This window comes from Danio rerio, chromosome 4 (genome assembly GCF_049306965.1).
Source record: "Danio rerio strain Tuebingen ecotype United States chromosome 4, GRCz12tu, whole genome shotgun sequence".
Classification (NCBI taxonomy): domain Eukaryota; kingdom Metazoa; phylum Chordata; class Actinopteri; order Cypriniformes; family Danionidae; genus Danio; species Danio rerio.
In genome coordinates this window covers 23,195,001-23,215,732 of record NC_133179.1, presented here as the reverse complement: position 1 = coordinate 23,215,732, position 20,732 = coordinate 23,195,001, and the positions used below count along the sequence as shown (strand labels likewise).

At 34.2% G+C, this 20,732-nt stretch overlaps 2 protein-coding genes across 2 annotated transcripts in view; one reads left to right on the top strand and one right to left on the bottom strand.

The window, feature by feature from the left end:
- The window catches only part of kdm7aa (lysine (K)-specific demethylase 7Aa), a 248,464-nt gene that overhangs the window by 115,185 nt on the left and 112,547 nt on the right, over nucleotides 1–20,732 (top strand). The gene's annotated exons all lie outside the window — the stretch shown is intronic.
- The window catches only part of sema3c (sema domain, immunoglobulin domain (Ig), short basic domain, secreted, (semaphorin) 3C), an 84,514-nt gene that overhangs the window by 40,871 nt on the left and 22,911 nt on the right, over nucleotides 1–20,732 (bottom strand). Inside the window, exon 3 of the mRNA XM_017355318.3 lies at nucleotides 1,756–1,916. Coding sequence (XP_017210807.2) covers nucleotides 1,756–1,916 — 161 coding nt within the window. The remainder of the gene's footprint in view (nucleotides 1–1,755; nucleotides 1,917–20,732) is intronic.

The following is a 20,732-nucleotide window of genomic DNA, read 5'->3' as shown; positions in this document are numbered from 1 at the left end:
TGTAAATAATTGCCTTCATAGCGATGAATAAATCTCTTCTGCACTTCATATTAAACTTTAAATAAAAAAAGCAGCCTTTTCATTAGAGGAATAAATAAAATATTAAAATATCTGAAATTTAAAATAGCACAAATTATGGTTAGTATTTTATCTTTTCAAACTTTCAGACAATTTTATAGATTTACATTTATGTTTTACTCTCTGCGCATGAAAAATAGATGTTCTCATATGATAAAGTTTTTATGCGATAAGAAAAGATGTGCATAAACTACAATGGAAACACTTTTACTGAACAAATTCCAGTATGCGCATAAAAATTTATGTGATTTTGTTATAAAAGATAATGTGAGGATAAAAATGTGTGTGAATGGACAAACCAGCAGGAAGACCGTTGATTGTTGAACATCTAAAGAGTTGTTTTGTTCAGTCTAAAACGACTTCTGAGGCGCAAGTAATTTATTAAATGAAGAAAAGACTCACGCAGCTTCTCCTACCGCAGCAAATTCAGTTTTTACTTTATTCGGTGCCAGTTCATCAGGAAGTGCCAACTTTTTTTCTTTTTGACTACTTGGATGTAAAAAGTTCTTTATTCGCATGTCTTTTATACGATACTTATTTTTGCACATAAATTTAATTTGCATCTTTGGATGGAAGCATATCTACTGACACTATATTTATTTATTTACTTATTTAAATACCATATGTTTAAGTTATTATTCTAAATTCACATTTGAAAATAAAATATTTATTTTGAAAAGCTATTTGAAATCAGAAATTGTGTTACAGTGCAAAACAATTGAACCGCCTGGCTTTTATTTACTTTCCATATCTTTGAAACGTCACAGCAATACGTTGAATCTGTCACCTGAAAACGCTTTCGACAAAAACAACTAAAAAACTCCATTGTTCAGTACTGATGTGATATGGTATTATTTACTTTCCATCTCTTTGAAACATTGCTTTTTTAAATTAAAATGTATTAGTGTGGACATGGCCTACAGTAAGTCTGTATTCCAAAGCCATCATGAATTCCAAACATTTAAAGAGGGGGTGTCGTGAAAATAGTTTTTTTAGAGTTTTTTTACAGTGTTAAATTGTTTTTTTTATGTAAATCATAGACCAATAGACATAGACAAGTGGTAAGAAAAAAAAAATCTGTCTTCCAGATTGATTCTAGTTTCTGATTTATTTGTTTGTGAACATGGCTTTGGTTGACATTATTAAGGGTGGATCTCTCATGGTAGAGTACACACTTACACATTACGACCCATCACTCAGAATCAGAATGTCTCTGCAGCACTGCACAGGGATTTGGCTTCAAGGAAAAGTTTTTTTGTTTGTATATCACAGGTCGTATTTAATCGTGCATTTTCACATTCCACAAAATCTGGGATTTTTTTTTTAGCTCAAAAGTTATTAAAGAACACCCAAATGCTCTTATATAAGTCTTTTTTTTCCATTGAACTTGTGATTCGGGTCGTGTCCTGTAGGATGGACAGGCAACACAAACCAGCAAAATCCACTGGAACGCAATGAAACTCTAAAGCTTTGCCAACTTTAGTTGGAAGAGGAAAGATAAACTTCCTTAATTTGTGCCAGTTGTGTTCAGACTGTTTCCTCAAGAGCCAGCACTGCCTAACCAAACTGCTGCTCCACCATTTGTCAAATATGATGGAAGAAATGTGGTCACCATTGCTTTCTACAGCTGCGCAACTGTTTCATGTTGATCTGGAGAGCTTTTGACAGCTCCTTCACCTTCAGTGTGGCCTGGCTGATGTTGTTGATGTCCATCGAGAGTATGTGGTCTTTGCAGCCCACGTACATGCGATCTTGATCCTCATCCGTGAAAAGGATTCTGTAGTCCATGGCCTTCTCAGATAGAGAGTAGTGCTCAAAGGACTGGGTTTTCTGCAGTTCTGTAATGCAAACACAAACATGTTCTTTGCATTAGTTGGAGGTTTTGGCGTTTACTTGCACTTCTGACAATGACAAGATTGTTGAGCCTCAATTGTACTCCAAAACACGCTTTATACTTCCACAGAGATGCAAGGCCCTTCAGCATGCCATCAGATTCTCTCTAATGAAAAGCAAACTCATGAATATTCATTGTTATTTCGAGTTTGTCATTCAGAAATGTATAGAGAAGTGGAGCCCTCATTGATACCCTTCTCCTCATCGTCTTTATCCCTTTTTAACACCCTTCTATAGCCAGCACTCTTTACTTTTCTCTTCAATGACCAGATAACACCCTCCAGCCCCAATGAAAGTCACATGTTTCTTCTTTTCTTTTCTTTCACATTTCTGTTTTTTATCCTGAAACAAAGAGTAGGCATATAAAGTCTGTATGTTCACCAAGTCTGTGAACACAAATCTATGCAAATCCTACATTTATAGTGGATCACTTGGTAAATACATGTCTAACTTAACATTTAATGAGGTATATGAACGCCTGTGAACAAAACCAAGACCGCCTTTCCTTACCCACCACACAACAGAACAAACTTAAAACATTATGCATTTCTGAGTGTGCCTCACACAGGTGAGTGGGCTTGACAAACCACCTGTAGAAAAAACACTCTTTCATCTCTCTGACACTTTAACCGACACTTGCACCAGTTTTGCACATTTGCACTAGACACTTTCCTACAATCGCTTCATATCTCTAGAAAAAAAACTGTCTGAGTTTCTGAAGTGTGCCTCACATAGGTGAGTGGGCTTGACCAACCACCTGTAGAAAAACCCTCCCGCTTATTTTAGCTCTTAATTCTCCGAGCACTAACAGTTCCTTGGTAAAAGTAGCACATTTGTGTGTATTGCCTCTTGTTGAACTGTACAATAACATAGAAATAATAATCATAATATTAATAATAATATGTTATTATACATATTATTTTTTCATTTTAAATGATTTACTAAACTGACTGCTGTCACAACACAGCTATTAAATTGATATTAGTTTTGTCATGCTCAAATTTTTTAATCGTATATATATATATATATATATATATATATATATATATATATATATATATATATATATATATATATATATATATATATATATATATATATATGATATTTAAAAAAAAACATTATAATTAAATATATTTATAAAACAGTCCTGTCTGGTTTTTGAATCTGATGCCATATTTTGCAAATAACAGCACTCATCCAGTCTCTTAACCTTTCACCCTTGTTTATTATCTGCCCACATACAGAGACAAGCACAGGACACTGTACAGTTTGACAAATAGTGCTGCTGTTGGACAACATAATGAATAAATAACCCAACATTTTTAAAGTGTAATTTTTAGGCTATTTAAGTCAAGAATGTTGCTGTTTTAAATAGTGGATAGGATAAAATAGGATAGTGCCTATTTTAAATGTTTATAATTTCTGAGAGACAGTACATCAGCGGCCAATAACCTGTCATTCAAGCAGAGCAAGGACAGTTGACAATGTCCATCCACAAGATGGTGACAGAGACAGCATAATAAGCCCAGAGCAGATAAAGACAGCATCATTTCTAACTACAGCTGATCAAATCATTATTAAACAGGTAAATAACATTATAGGACAATCTTTTTCTCTTTTGTATGTTGTAGTGCTGTATTTATACCATATAATAGTAGTGTATTGAGTTTGAGATGGGACAAGGAATGTACAGTATGTATTTTGTGTTGGCCGCTCTTTGTATAACCCTGGTTGGCCATCTTTGTTTTTCATGTGTCTCCTGTTTTACAGCAGACTAGTTCAGTACACAGTAAAAAAAAGAAGAAATGCCCTAATGTGTTTAGCATTTTTCCTTATCACAAACACAACAGTAATCTGGTAGTGTGGGTGCTGCTTTGGCTTTTTCTGGGATAGTTATTGTAATCTCTCGATTGCAATTAAGAAATACTGATAAATCTCTGTAGACTGATGGCATTTCATGCTGTTCAGCCATATAGTTTTAAAATGTGAGCAAAATCACCTGTTTTGTCATCATTTTAGACATTACGCTAGAGAGTCATTCAAATACTAGCACTAAAATAACATGTGTGAAGTAGCAACAGTTTCTGCTGTTCCGATGTCAGCTGCAAATGTGATTGAATAGCAGAAGAAATTAGTTATTCTTACAAAAGGGTTTTAGACTCTCTGGGCTCTATTTTGACGGTCCATGCGCAAAACGGAAAGCGCAGGGAGCAAACGCATTCAGGGAGTGTCAGAATCCATATGTGCTAATATGAGGATGGGAAAATCCGCTTTGCGCCATGGCACATGGTCTAAAAGGTTTAGTTTAGGTAGAGTTTAATTTCTTAATGAGTTATAGGCATGTTTTGAGAATAAACCGATCAGAGTCTCATCGCCCATTACCTTTAAGAGCCAGCTGCGTTGCGCCATAAGCGCATTTGATATTTACATGACGTAAAGTAAGTTCACTTTCGCTTTTGCTCTCGTGATAGGGAAACCTTTACGCAATTAGCCTATAAATAATTAATTTTGTTTAAGCGCAAAGATTTGTTTCAAAACTATTTTTAAATTAAGTTCTAATTTTTAGCTAACGAATAAATGAACAATAATAATGAAGTGTGGTCAAAATACTGAGTTATTTCCAAATACACCTGCTATGCCCCATATGGTCTAAAACCTGACAGGTGGAAAAATCTAAGATTGTTTTTAATAAAAACAAATATAAATATGGATATAATAAATAATACTGCTAATAATAATAACATTATACAAAAGCAAATTGAATGAACTGAAAAAGCCTCCCGAGATGAAGGATTTATGTAGGCTAGCAAATAATATGTTTTGTAATATTTTAATTCTTTATATTTATATCCTATATATATCCTTATTATATTCTATATATTTCCTTAAATTTTTTTTTTTTCATATGTAAAGATATTTGCTCATTTCTCTACAACTTGTGTATATTAAGCAGCGTGCAAGCGAGGCGCACAACTAACGCGCTCTGTGCCGGACTTTAGACCGGGTTTGTTCTGGTCTAAAGAACAGACTATTACAGTTTCTCAAAATAGCAACGCGCCAGCAACGCGCCAAAGCAAGCCTGCTTTTTTAGACTAGAACGTCTATGGGCTCACATATGAGCGCAACTGCATTTGCTATTTGAAAAGCGTGGCGCAACACCTTAAAAATGACCCTTGCACAGAGATGAAAGTAGCAAATAATAATTGCGTCACGCATTGTGCCACATTGCACCGGGTGTATGATAGGGCCCTCTGTGTTTAATTTTCTTTTTTATATACATGATTATGCCATTTAACTGTTGTATAAACGCAATATCACACTCATAGCAGTACGATATGGCTGTATATCGGCACTGGTGGGACACTAACGCACGCCTTCCACCAGTACCAATGTCCAGCCACATCGTACTGCTATGATATATATTAGCACCACAATTTGTTTCTAGTAAGTATTGATTAATTAGAGCATTTCTGCAATCTTCATTGACACTTAATTGTTCATGAAATGTAAATAAATAAATATAAGTCAAAACAAAATATATTTATTGGAGGCATTATAAATATTTTTAGTACATATTTATACGAAGAAATATACAGCGATGGGAATAAATTAAGAGAAAACCTGAAAATCTCTCTGGCCAAATGTAAAATGCAGATTTTTTTTGACAAATGAAACAAATTACAGTGTTTTAACTCCATTCAAGTAAATAATAAAAAAATTTGTCCCAAAAAATAAAGATTTGTTATTGTCTATTTCTGGGAGAAAAAAATGCTTGAAAGAACCTCAATATTTTTATTTGACATTTGAAACAAATGTAATCAGGCCTTTTAAGAATAAAACAAATCTATCATTTTAACTAAAACTATAATTTTACTCTAACAAAACTATTAGTCCCTGAGAAATTTTCAAGTAGTCCATTTTTATCCAGCAAGACAGGGCAAGCTGATGATCATAACCTCAGGCTCTGTGAGGAGCACTGACAGTAGACAGTATGTCTCAGCAGACTATTATAGGATTATATTAGTGGAGAGGGCCGTGTCAAACTCGTCATTCTAACGTGGCTTTAATAAAAAGAGACGCGATTACATCAGCCGGGCTTCAAAGCTGCACCGATAGCATCTCCGACAGATAAAAGTGCCATTATTACTGCTCAAAGAGCTTATCGGAGCAACACTGCTACATGCATGAGAACTAGAAATGAGCAAAGGCGTGAGGAAATATGTTGTAAAAAATAGGAACAAGAGAAAGAAATCTCACGTCAGGTTCTAGGTTTCAGGCAACTAATTAGAAACATTCAGCTTCTGTAACCTCAGACTGAAATCATAAAATCCAATTTCACCCCATTCAGCAGACTCCTGCTCATTTAAAGACTTTCTGAATGGTTTTCTTTTTGGAAAGTTGCTTTGTGGGGTTTTTCATTCAGCACATTTCAACTTTGGTTCTGGCTTCTCTATGATATAAAAATGGTGTGTTGTTCAAACGTTTAACATAAATGTAACTTAAACTGTGTGAGAGACAAAATATTTTCCAGATGATTTAAACATTTGAGGTCTTGCATTACTTTGATTGAATGAATAAATTTAAGACAGGGCTGCACAAACTTTTTCTTATAAAGTGCCCAAAACCAAATGTCATTGCGAGCTGTGGGCCAATATACCAAACTATATTACATTCAAGTTGCCATGGGTAATTTCCAAATTTTTTTCCTAATATTTCAAAATAAATAGAAAACATTACTTTAAATTGTATTAACTATTATAGTATATATGTTTAAATAATGACAGATTGCAATAAAACCATAAACAATCATAGTCTTTGCATTGTTCTCTATGGTTACAGTATGTACATTTAGACAGTCACATTAATTTACAACACTTAATCGAAACATTTCATTTTAGTTAGTTTTTACCAATAAAACAAACAAACAAACAAACAAACAAACAAACAAAATGTTACATTAAATTTGAATTGACAATCTCTAGCCTATACCCATCATTTTACCTCTTCTCAGATTGGATGGCGGGCCAAATTAAAGATTACCAGGGGCTAACTTTGGCCTGCTGGCCCTAGTTTGGTAATCTCTGGTTTAAGACAAATGTTACCTTTTATGAATTACCTTCCCCCCTCGACTTTCATCAAATACAATTAATATCAATAACTACCAGTTTTCATCATTCTAGGAAAAATGTTGACACTTTTTTTAAATATATCAATATTGACAGGAGTTGTGCTGTGTAATACTATTGTGGAAACCATTACTTTTTTTCTCCATTTTCTGATTTATAAAGTTTAAAAGAACAGCCCTGAAATAAATTATATATATTGTTTGTTTATTGATTTACATCTCTGTTTAAAAAAATAAGTAACTTTAGTGAAAAGTAGTTTGAGTGTGTTATGTTAGGAGAAATTTGTGCGAGAACTGGGCAAAAATATTTACTAATTCCCAGCAAGCAATTTGGTTTTGGTATTAATTTTGGTGTTTGATGACTATTGTGTCTATTTTTGGACTATTGTTAGATGTCTATTGGATTTTCACTCACAGCCCAAATTTAGTCTTGTTTTGGCATAGACACCTGTGTTTAGATGTCTTTTAAACGTCCTTTAAACACAGAATTGCTTGGTGGGTTGGCTTCTATAGTTGATTGATTACGTTCAGATTATGTTTCATGCAAATTTGTATGATTATATGCCTAAATATGCAAATCAAGCATATTTATATTTAGTTAAATATGTGCTAATTTGCATACATTTCTAGCACTAGAAAAAATAAAACTAATTAAAAAACTAAATATATACTGTTCATTAGTCTGAAAAGCACTATAAAACACTAAAGTAAAGAAAATACATAAATGGCCATAAAAATACAGTTTTGCCCTGTAGCGTCTTATCGTAAACAAATATAATTTTGAGCCTTTTTGTGTTAAATGTCACAAAAGGCATTCCTAATGTTATTTTGAAGCAGTGTTTACTTGTCTGCGTGTGAGTACGTTGAAGACAGCACAGTGGAAAAGTTTTCAAGACCTTCCCCCAGGGTGGATAAACGGACACGTTTTCTCCCTCTTGGGAGGATTGTGTGGTGTTTTGTGTCTGCCTGTCCTGACCTCTAAACTCTGAAAACACAAATCACACATTCTCGTATCTAAGTCAACATTCCCCACTGACAGGTGCTTTCACACCTGCTAATAATACAGTCAAAGAAGATTTTTTATTTTGCTTTTTAATGGGAATACAACAGACCGATTATCTAATTTACGCTAAATGTAAAATAATATTTTACTTCAGGTCAAAGATCACTTTGCACATTTCTCAGTGAGGGCAGGCAGAGGGTACAGCACTATCCGTGTACTTATATTACACACTGCACTGCAAGTATATACTTCATTGGAGATGGAAACTGTGACCATGGTACTGTATTGTGGCAGAAATATAGGATATTTCTTTTGATTTTAGCCCTTTATATGGCACTCATTGAAATTGTCATTGGTAAAAACCATGGAGTGTTACTGGGGGTTATATTGTAATTGATGTCAATGAAGGTAACATTTTTGGTTCCTCGCCCAATAAAGGGATATTTGTATTATTCATACACAAATGTATTGTAGAGGTTTTCACCATTTTCCGTTGTTTTAATTAGTTTACCACAATATGGCATAACAGTGTCTGGTATAATTTTTTTGTTTGCTTGTTTTTAGGTTTAGTTGTAGTTTTGTTGTAGTTATTTGAAGGTAAAGTAGGTTCTAATTGATCATGACATATATATCATTGCAGAGTACATGAAATAAAATAACTTTCATTTAACTAATGACTTTTTTCATTACAATTTATGTAATTTTATGTAATAAACTTAATTTATTTAATGTTATTTGTTTTTATACTACTGTTATTTTGGGGGCAATGGTGTGGAATTTAGGAAGCATTTTGTGATCATAAAACAATTACAAATATTACAAATTTACCATAAAAACTACTAGTAAAAAACATTGAAGTTGTTGAAACGTTTTGCATCAGAGGCCATTTTTTTCTAAGCAGAGTCACTTCAGGTAGCTTGAGTTAGTTAGATGGCACTTACGCAATGCAGTTTTCAGACTGTGCCAGGGCAGTTGGACTGAGATCAAGGCTTTGATTGTATCAATAGATCTTTTTGTTTATGAGCAACTGCAGTGTTAATTTGGCACCGTGTTTGAGATCATGACCTTTTTCCGAAGCTGAACATCACAGAGAAACACTTATTGAATCCATTATACTGCAGGATAATCTGGCAGCTTCTTCAAAATGACATCTTAAGGCTTTTGTAAAGGCAGTATTTTTGTCATATGATATTGAAGTGTGGCAATAAAAAACATAATGTATTTGGGTCAATGACAAATGAGAATGTTAAAGATTATAAGGAAAGGACAGTTTAAAGCGATGGACCATGTTCTTGGAAATGTTTTTTCTTGAACCAGCAGTAGTGCAAAGGATCTTTTATCTTTAAAAATGCCAATTGGTTGAGTTCTGAATAGTTTATTTAATTGTTTAATTAAGCTTTGAAAAAATTGATTCTTTAAGAATTACAAACTTGCAAGTGCTTTATGGAATTACAGTATCAACACAAATATTTAAATATTGATTCAATTCATAAATAAAACAACATCATTATGACTTATTATATGACTCTTCTACACCTCACAGAGGAGATAGTGCTTTTTTTCTCCCAATCAGTTTCCTTTGCATCCAAGTCTTTATATTACAAATGATGTTTAACATAAAGAACTGTATGCTTCTCAAGCTCTACAAGATGAGTGGCATTCATTATTGTCTTTTTTTTAGGTGAATTCAGGAGACAATTGATGGTGATTTGGTTTTTAATTGTCAGCACAATGTATAAAGATATCCTTGTAATAATATTTAAACAATCAATTTGTGCTTAAGTTGCTTATAGCAACTTAAACTGATGCTATAAACTGTTTAAAGTTTAATTTTGTTATTCGGCCCAAAATAGTTTTTCAATATTTGTTCTATTTTTTTTTTTATCCGATTAAGTTCATTTGATTGTCTATTTAAATATGTGACATAATATTTAAATATGTAAATAACTTTCATGTGGCATGAAAGAAGTAATCTGATTATTTTTTACTCACCAGGGACTTTATAAGGTCCAGCATTTGTTCGGTACCACAGATTTTTGATCAATCACATGACAGCTACTTAATATGTATGGTATGTGTTTTCTTGGCCCACTTTGGCCTCCTGGTACCTTCTGAACTACATTTAAACACCCCGGCCTTGTAAACCAATATTGTATTGCTAATTCCAGCAGGATAATGTGCCACGTCTCAAAGCTATAGTCATCTCAGTCTGTTTTTCTTTTTTAAACTATAATCCCTGAGGAATGTTTCCAGCACCTTGTTGAATTTACACCAAACACGAAGGTTTTCCAATAAGGTACTGACAAGATGTACCTAAGTAACTGCGGAGTGTGTATCGAGGTATAGTTTAATGCTACAACTTATTTTTTTCATTGCAAGCTTCCAACACCAGCAAACCTGATGACATTTATGTTTTTGTTAATAAATGAATAGATCCAGACTTCAGCATTACATCAGTGATCCATCTGTAGACGGCTCCAGAGACTGGGGAATTACAACCACATTTCTGTTAAGATAAACCATCATTTAATTCAGGTTAATAATAATAATAATAATAATAATAATAAACATAGTATAGTCCTGAGTTTTGTCATGATACTTCAGCATGCATCAAGCAATGATTAAGCTGAAGAAGTTTATTTTTACATTTTATTGTCCCCATTTAATTTCCCCATCCCTCAAGTAAATTTTCAATGATCATTTGCTGGATTCCTCAATAAAAACATTAAATATTATCAGCGGTTGGCTTTGTGCGTGTTGAACCCTATTCTGGGTTGAAACAATTTAGCATTTTTCGAGTGTAGAAAGTTGGCAGACATCAACCCAGCAAACCGCTGTACAATGAAAACTTCTGAGAGAAACAGTAATCAAACTCACTGTCAGGAGTCAAAAGCAGCAAGCTTGAGGAATATAAATCAACGTCAAGCAAAATCAAAACCATATTTTATAACTTGTAACGTAAATCTCCGAACTAATTCACGTCAAGGGGGCTTTTGATAATGGATATATTTTGTTTGTGATTTTCCCCAACATGAACGCTGTGTTAGTCATGGGCTTGACCACATTCCTGCATGCTTAAATCAGGAAGATCAATTCCGATTACTTTATCACACATCCCAGCATAACTGGTTCTCGAGGAGGGTTTCTGGCAGTTGTTTTGTAGAAATGGCTGACTATGAAATGGGTGGTGGTGATCACCCAGCGGGTGAACTTTAAAACGCCCGATTGTGTGGTTTTCTGGAAGGGCTGTGTTGCGAAGAAGTGCTGGGAATGCTTTCCTTATAAGTATTATGTCTAGGTCTCTTCCTGAGCTCTTCAGTGGATTGATATTCGATATATGTGGATAAAAGTTGCTTATGAGCTTGTACAGTCAAAGCCGGAAGGGTGATTTACTTTATAGTACAGTTTGGATCCCATAAATGAACTGTGAAATGAAGAGAGCAAACAGCAGTAACCATCTCAAGAAGATGATAGTTGATGTACTGATTAATGTACTGTACTACTGTATATTTCCATTTACTGATTGCAGTTGAATTATTTGATTTTGATTGATTAAAGTCATGTGATTTATTATAGATTAAATTTATTATACTTTCTGCTTGGCACAGAGTGGAATTTTGTCTTAAATATAAATAAATACATCACACCACATATCCTTTTATATGCTCTCAAGAGCATTTGATTCTTACCAAATGTGAGTTTAAATATATTCCTGGGACTAAATTTTATACAAGTCAATGCAAACTACACATTTGCCAAGAACGTCTTATTCACAAGTTTAAGATGTCTAGCAGATAATTTGCATGAGATAAGCATCCTGCAAGTAATCTATAACAAGTAAGATGTTTTGCTGGCATGAACCTAGCATTGTAATAAAAGTCCATATTACTTTATTTCATATATTGACTATAAACCATGTCTCCCGTTATGCATGTTTGTTTTACAATCCTTTGCTAGAATGCAGTGTTTTTACATTAGCGTTCAACTAAGCAAACATTTGCTAATGTTTTATCTGTCACTCATTAGCGGCTCAAAATTATTTGATGTTGCATAGTTCTATATATTTATAATACAGTTTGAAGGCAACAATTATGCTTAAGTCTTTAGTGAAAATGAGTTTGATACCCCTGCATTACACTGTAAAAAAATAGAGTTAACCTGTTTCCTTAAAAATGACAAGTTGACTTAAAAGTGACTAAACCTGTTGTGATTAGGAACTGTTAAGTTGACTTAAGTTACTTTTTTTTATAGTTAGGCATAGTCAAATTACTTAATAATTTTGAGGCAACAGATTTACTCAGTTTTAGTAAAGTCAATTGCTTTTTGCAGTATAGCAATATGTCATATTAATACACCAGTTGAAACAACTAACATTTCTTACACAGTTCAAATCATTGTTCATTTTCATCATAATAATTTACTGTATAATTATTTTGATCTACCGACATGCCTTGTTTTTACATTTTCATTCATTCATTTATTTTCTTTTCAGCTTAACCCCTTTATTACTCTGAGGTCGCCAAAGCGTAATGAACCACCAACTTATACAGCATGTGTTTTACGCAGTGGATACCCTTCCAGCTGTAACCCATCACTGGGAAACATTCATTCAGAAATGCCAACTGACCCAGCTGGGCCTTGAACCAGCGATCTTCTTGCTGTGTGGCAATTGTGCCAGCCAATGCGCACCCGTGACGCCCTTTTTACATTTTACTAAATTAAATTATTTTGAATCATTTTTAGCTTATTAAACCTAATATTTTGTTTTTATATTGGGTTTTTGTTTTAATATATATTTTTTTCTTTATATATGAAAAACATTGTCATTGTTGCGACTATATTTAAAATAAGTGTTTTCTTGAAGTGCCCATTAATCAAAAAAATTCTGAAAACCGTAATATATTTTCCAAAAATTATAAACTGTTTAATCAATCATTTGCAACAATTATTTAAGTAAAATCAACATGTAGTATTGAAGTGTAAAAACATTATACATAACTATAGTTACTATTTTGACTGTACTTATAATCAAATAGCAGACTTTCTATTTTCGGAACAGATTAAGGGATAAAACCTCTCACATCTCACGGTTAATGGATAATGAATCACAAATGCTCCTTTAAAACAGTATAGTTACCCATAATGTGAACAGCTTGATCTTTTTCAGACCTTTGAACATGATCAAGCTTTGAGCAGCCATCCAAGTGATGCACTGAAAACTTCAACCATGCTGGATGAGTTTCCTCTTCCTCTTTTCACACACAGCCTTCTTGTTTTCATTTATACAAGGCAGTCGAGCAGAACTGGAACAAGACGCTTTTGTGCTAAGAATCATCTTAAACATCCATTATTAAGGAGCAAGAAAGGGCTATGGGTCTCGATCTGCTCACAGGAGACCAGCAGGACCACATGTTTGATCATGAAAGAGGACCATCCAGAGAAATCCATACTGTATGTACATGGCACAAGGTTACAAGAATAGAGAAACGGAATTTAATAGGTACATGCTTACCTTGGCATTGATTAAGTAATCCATATTTTATGCTAAGCTACCAGCCTGGTGTTGTCAATACTGGATTTGCTCTGTTTATTTGAACTTTGTTAATCTTCTATTACTACACTGAACAAAAACCCTAAGAGATGCTTAATCTGATATAAGAACAAATAAGAAAATAAGTTGCCCCTTATGTCACAATTAATGTAGCTTTACCTGACAATTTTTTTTTCAAGTTTGGACTGTAAGGTTCTTTTTTATGAAATGTTACTGTTTAATAATTATAAATGTAAACTTGACACTATGATTTAGTAGCAAGGATTAGGGTTGTCAACAATTTTGCTGTGCTCTGAAAAAATAAGACGTGCGAACATAAATAAAATTTTTTGGACACGTATTTATTTATTTATTACTTAACCCTGCAAATTAAAAAAAAAGTAATGGATTTAGATTAAAAGAGGCAGCAGTATTAAATAGTTTAAACTTGTAGATGTGATTGAGGTGAATTATAAAGCCTGATCTCACAAGGAAACTTAAGTATTTTTCTTTTTGCAGTTTAGTGCCTAAATCGGACAAATTCGTAGAAGTTCAGATGTAAGAAAATGTAAGATTTTAGAAAGAAGGCATGGCACCCAATCCCACCCCTAAACCTAACCATCATCGGGTGATGAGCAAATCTTACTAAATTGTACAAATTAAATCATACAAATTTATACGAATTAGCCACTAAATCAAACATTTAAGAACTGCTGTGAGATTGTGTTAAATTATGTGGGTTTGTGACATAACACATTCTGCATGATTTGCTCATGCAAAAACCTATAAGATGCATTTTTTTTATTCAACGTGTTCTTGCGCTGCAACATTGAGGCTGAATTTATGTAACATATAATCCCTGAATAACCATATTTAACAGTTGGCTAAGTCTGAGTCTAGGGATGCTAGTCATACCTAGACTTTTGTTTCTAAACCTGTCTCGTTTTTTCCAGTTTGCATGGTTCGTTTGGCATTTATGAATAATGGTCCAGCAATAGCGCTCTGATCCCTGCCAAAACAATCGGTTGAAACGAACTATGGAGTGGATCGATTGCAGTGAGAAAGCAATACGATCCGAACCAGGGTATATATATGTATTATAGATAAGTTATAGGCACATATGGCTATATGAAGAGATATTTATGAGTAGGGTGGGATGCCATCATTCCTACTGGTAAATTTTATGTCAAATATAAAAGTGAAAGCATGCTAAATATTAACAAGAGCTGTTTATCCATTAGGAAAATTGACGAACAGCAGTCTTGGTTTATCTGTTGTTTCTCTCCATAATGTGAAGCCGATAATGCATAATTCTAACCAACAGTTTTGCATGAGAAAGTCTTACCTCTGATTTATATTTGATGATGATGTCTGTAAGTGTCACCATTCAAAATGAAAGCTAAATTTTTTGCTTATAATGTCTTATTGCTCATCGTCAAGTTAAAATAAGGACAATGTAAGCTGAGCGGGACAAAATAATCCATGAAACTCTGACCAATGTGACGAGAGTTTACTTGCACATGACTTGTTGTTATTTTGGTCCGTTTAGAAACTTTGCTGTGTGAAAGTGAACTGTACCAAAAACAAAGAGCAAGATTGCAACAATTTTAATCCCTGTTTCGGAACAAAAGAATCGATCCATTGGTGTGAAAGCACCGTAAGTGAAAGTACAAATTCGTGGAAGAATTTTGAAAATTAGTCTACTCTAATAATAATAAGCTATTCATGAGTTCACCTGCTCAATCAGTCTTGCCAGCATGGTAAACAATTTTTGGCATTGCTGTCCTAAAACAGGTATCTGAGTTATCAAATTCCTAAGAGAGCTCGGACCACCCGTCCTTGGAGGCTCAGGACTTGACTAGAGGTTCAAGTATGAGATGGTGAGGTGGAGGGATGCCGGAATAAAAATAAACTGAAACAGTGCAACTTATATATTTATATAGACTCATGATAATTGACTGACCCTCCTGACTGATCAGGCTCCTCCCGAACTTATGTTCAGAACTTCATTAAGACTGAGGAGAATATTTGCTTAATATTGTAAATGCTACATAAGGCTATGTATTTTATGCAAATGTTTTTGAATGGTATTAAAGTGTTACAGTAGGGGATTAGAACCAAATCAAACCAAAAACCGTGACCACAGAACTGTGATACAAACTGAACCAACAATTTTTGTGTAGCCTGATCTCACGAGAAAACGTAAGTATTTTATGTTTTGTCAGTTTAGTGGCTAATTCGTACAAATTTGTAAGAGTTCAGTCATATAAAAATGTATGATTTTAAAAAGGAGGCATGGCACCCAACCCCACCCCTAACCCCAACGGTCATTGAGTGATGAGCAATTCGTACTAAATTATTACGAATTAGATAGTACAAATTCATACGAATTAGCCACTAAATCAAAAAGTTACGAATTGCTGTGAGATTGCATTGGTGCCATCCCACCCCTACTATATAAATATAAGAAGAGCAAGTTTTAATTTCATGGCAACTTTAAATTATTAATTATAGTATATGACTGTATAGTAAATTATAATGTGAACTATTCTTTTTATATTGCTTTTGAATTTCATAGATTTATTTTTTAAAAAGGGATTTATTATGCCCCTTTTTGCAAGATATAAAAAATGTGAAGTTTCTGCTCAAAATACCCCACAAATAATATGTTATACTCTTTAGGACATCCCCTTTTTAGTATTTGATCCTAACTGTGCCATTTTGGTGGCTGTCGCTTTAAATCCAAATGACATACAAATGCAGTTGCTTATGTGTCAGCATAGTCGCAGATTCAAAAACAAGACTAACATCCTATGCTAATGATTGCCATTACTGGATCGAGCCTTCCCTCTCTAATGACATGTACAATTGGAGAATGTCAAAAGTGTTTCTGCAGGTTTTATTAAGTGTTATTTATAAAAAAATATTTTAATAAATTTTTACCATTAGAAGCTGGTTATGTTCACAGACTGTTGCCGCATAAGTGTGTTTAAACCCTTATAAAATAGATTTTTGCATAATAGGTCCTCTTTAGGTACTCATACAGTACATAAGATATGCTAATACAATGCCATGTAAATGTTTATATCCATGCTGCTACTTTTACAGTTATATTTAAAAACTTTACTTATACATAAGTAGTGCAGTTTAAATTATTAATTAATTCAGACTGGTGGAAATCTGCATATGTAAACACAATTACGTTTCTAAAGAATGTCAGAGGTTTATAACACCACCAACCCCATGTGGACAAACAATAGCATGGACCTGCTGAGAGTCACTAATTGCAGTTCAAAACTCCAGCCAAAAGTTTTCCAGGCTAAATTTACTGACTTAAGCTCCCATTACAGCATTATTCCCATTACTTCCTTCTCAGTGCCTGAACATCGAAAGCTTTGCATGCTTAAATTAACTATATGCCAGTGTCTCATTCATTACTGGTGCCAGTCTTTCTTGGAGAAACCATTGACTGAAGCATCCATATAAAGCAGCAGTGGCACCTGCCCTCAAGACATGACTTTACTCCTCTTTCAAAAGCTGCCGCTGTTTAGACAAAAACACACTGCTTTGGTTTGCTTCTGCTTGGTTAAATTCGCTCAATGTGATGTATAGATAATTTCACACATGCTTATAGACTCAAAGCCTCTGTCCAGGCAACCGGATACGTCATCCTCATTAGAGATCACAATATCTTTGGCCTAATTCAGTGGCCTGATCTGTCATGCGATAAGTGGGAGAAAAAAATAGGCTGTTAGAGTGATTGGTGCTTGCTGAGCAATAATTATGGTTAATTATGATTATGTCGTGTTAATCTGTTAAAAATGTCAATCTAGTTTTCTAAGCAATCAAGCATTTGTTGTTGTTGTTGTTGTTGTTGCTTGGTTAATGATAAAGCATTATAAAATTTTGTATACTAGAAATTATCAAAACAATACACCATTTTGCAATTAGAAGGTTCTGTCAGCATTCTGAGAATTTCTGAGATACTGAGCTTTAAAGGTTTAGAATTTAATTTAGCAAAAATTATATCAATTTTATCTTCCATACATGAAAATGACAGCGGCTCTAAATATATTCTGTAAATACAATATGAAGATCCTCACAATATTTTGAATGTGTTTTTTAGGGAGCAGGTCAAATGCAAATAGAAACTTGTAATTCTTAAAGTTCTGCTTGGATTTATAAGGTTCTTATAATTCTAATCTAACAAAATGTTAGTTGAAGTTTGATGTATAATTGGTAAGACTTTATTTAGATGGTCCCTGTTAACCATCTGAATAAATGTTGCATTGCAAGTACATGCCATTCACTTCTCATTACTTCTTAGAGTATTAGTAGACTGCTTAATATCTGCTGATACTGCTCTCTCAACAGATATTTAACTGACTATAAGAAATTTTGCAAGTACATGTCAGCTTACACTAACCCCAACCCCAACCTAACTGTCTACTTACTGTAATCTAATGAGACTTTAGGCTGATTTATTTTTCTGCATCGAGTGATTTAAACGTGTGCATTTATACTTCTGCCTGCTGTTTGTGTTGTTCTGCAATAACACTTCTGAACACAGCAAGTAGCTAAAACTCACTCATTCAGAGGCGGACATGCAACAACTTTAACCTTACAGGTAAACACAAAACAACAGTTTCCATCTGGAGCTCCCTCACAGTACTAGACACTTGTAAAAACTCGCTTCATCGGGCTTGCGATTCTCATTGCCGCCCACACTCGTCATAGGTACCAAGCCAACCAATCACAGAGCTTGCGATATGAGTCAATAGGAGTAGTTAAACTTTTTAAGAGGTACATTTAGGTGTCGGCATCGGCGTCAGCATCGGCGTCAGCCACGGTGAGAGCTATAGTATGAGCCCGCGCGAAAGCTGCACTGATGCATGTGCTTGACATATAAATCTTTATTGGCAAGTAGATTAAGTATTACTTAAATTCGAAAAAAAATATGCATGAAAGGAACCATCAAAATAAAGTGATACCATATAATTTTCAGTTTATTTATTTTCAATTTGTATAAATATATTTGTTTGTATCAAACAATTAGTGTTGTGTCAATGTGAAATTATTTGATAGAGATCAAAATGGCTGAAATAGCATGCTAAAACTTATTGTTGTTACTAAGACTTTTATAATTAATTAATCACATATTTAATCTTTAAGGTCCTTAAAGGTCGTGTGAAATAAAAATTTTAAATGTTATTTTCAGTCTGTTAGTTTTAAGGATATCTATTAGCTTGTGTGTTCCAAAACAGTGACAAAATTCACATTTAGAAAACATAAAAACCAAAACAAACATCCAAAGCTTGCAGTTTGTCACTTCAGACTAAATGGATCAACTTAACGATACCACTTCAGATCGACTAATCAAATGCTCTTTAGTATCTGACATGCACCACCCCCTTTAAGAAGCTTTTTATTTGCTTTTCATTTGATGTGCTTGAACTCAACCAGTCTTATTGGCAGAGTTGGGATAAAAACAAATACATTAAAAACATTTTTCAGTTCAGATTTAGTCAAACATCAATAGAAAATGCACATTTGAAAGCACTTCACAGAACATTTAACACTGAAAAATTCATCACTTAAACTTGCTCTAAAGTGCAAAAATTCATTCATTCATTTTCCTTTGGCTTAGTCTTTATTTCGGAGGTTGCCACAGCAGACTAAACCCACCAACTATTCTAGCATATGTTTTACGCAGCAAATGCCCATCCAGCTGCAACCCAGAACTGGAAAACACCTATACACTCATTTATACACACACTCATACACTACGGCCAGTTTAGTTAATCAAAATTACCTATGCTGCATGTCTTTGAACTGTAGGGGAAACCAGAGCACCCGGAAGAAACCTCGGGGAGAACATACAAACTCCACACAGAAATGCCAGAGGAAAAAAAAAAAAAAAAACATTAGAATGTCAAAAACGAGAATAAACTGGTCCATACAAACTGTGTAACAGTAACTAACAAAGTCCCATGAATTAGTAGTCTGCAGGATAGATTTTTGTATTAATCATCATTAAAATGACAGAAACAAATACAGCGCATAGTTGGCTATACTGTGGTGGTGTTGTGAAAATGAACTTTAACACTTTATTCTCAACAGCCACATGACTGGCCATCTCTCAGTGATAGTAATCTTCGTGTCATAAACTATCCCATGGTCCCTCACACTTCGGTAGTGTCTGAAGGGATAGGCACATCCACATTTTATCGGATCCAACAACTCATATTTGGTATTGTTTCATTTCAACATCGATACGAAGAGGCAAAAGATCTGGACGAACGGCGAATCATTTAAACAACTCTGAGTCAAATCTTTTATTAAAAAATCTATATTTTTAAACCATGTGCATTTTCTGATTTAACCCTCTGATGGATGCTTTTATCTCACAAAAAATTGTTTACGGAGATGATAACAGTATCACATTTAAACATTTTGCATTTTCAGGCCCTCGTAACATTGTTATTAGACATTCATTAGTTGTAAATGAATCACCAAAACACATAGAAAGCTTTTCTGTTATTAACTGAAAACAGTGTCTTGTAGCATGATGCAAAATACTGTAGCTACCCCATGTTGACCATAACGCTTTCTCATGTTTTCCTCAGAGACTGTAAAAAACAGCTTTGATTTAGTATGATCAGGTGGACACAGGTTGAGATGCGCTTATAGTCTCGACCACCCAGACTGCTGGCTAACATGCGAAAGAGTCGTCAGACAGTCTGTCCTCTTGACATTACCCACATTCCTCTGGCCTCTAGTCTCCACACATACACAAATACACAAGCACTCTCATTCAATACGCATTTATAAATACGGGCAGAGAGGAAGAAGACCTGCATACATAGCATTTCACACTGACACCACTGTTAGCCAATGACTGCCGTGATTTAGCATTGGCTGGCCTGCCATTTTGCCTCTTCAACACATCTGTCCTGAGTGTGCTCTGGGTTTTCCAGCCAGACAAGAGCTGTTTCTGCCACACCATTGTCATATACACTGGGTCTGTTGTTTATGGTGGGAATAATATGTTTGAGTGTTCTGTGATTATTTATATGGCTGCATCCAAATTTACATAGATC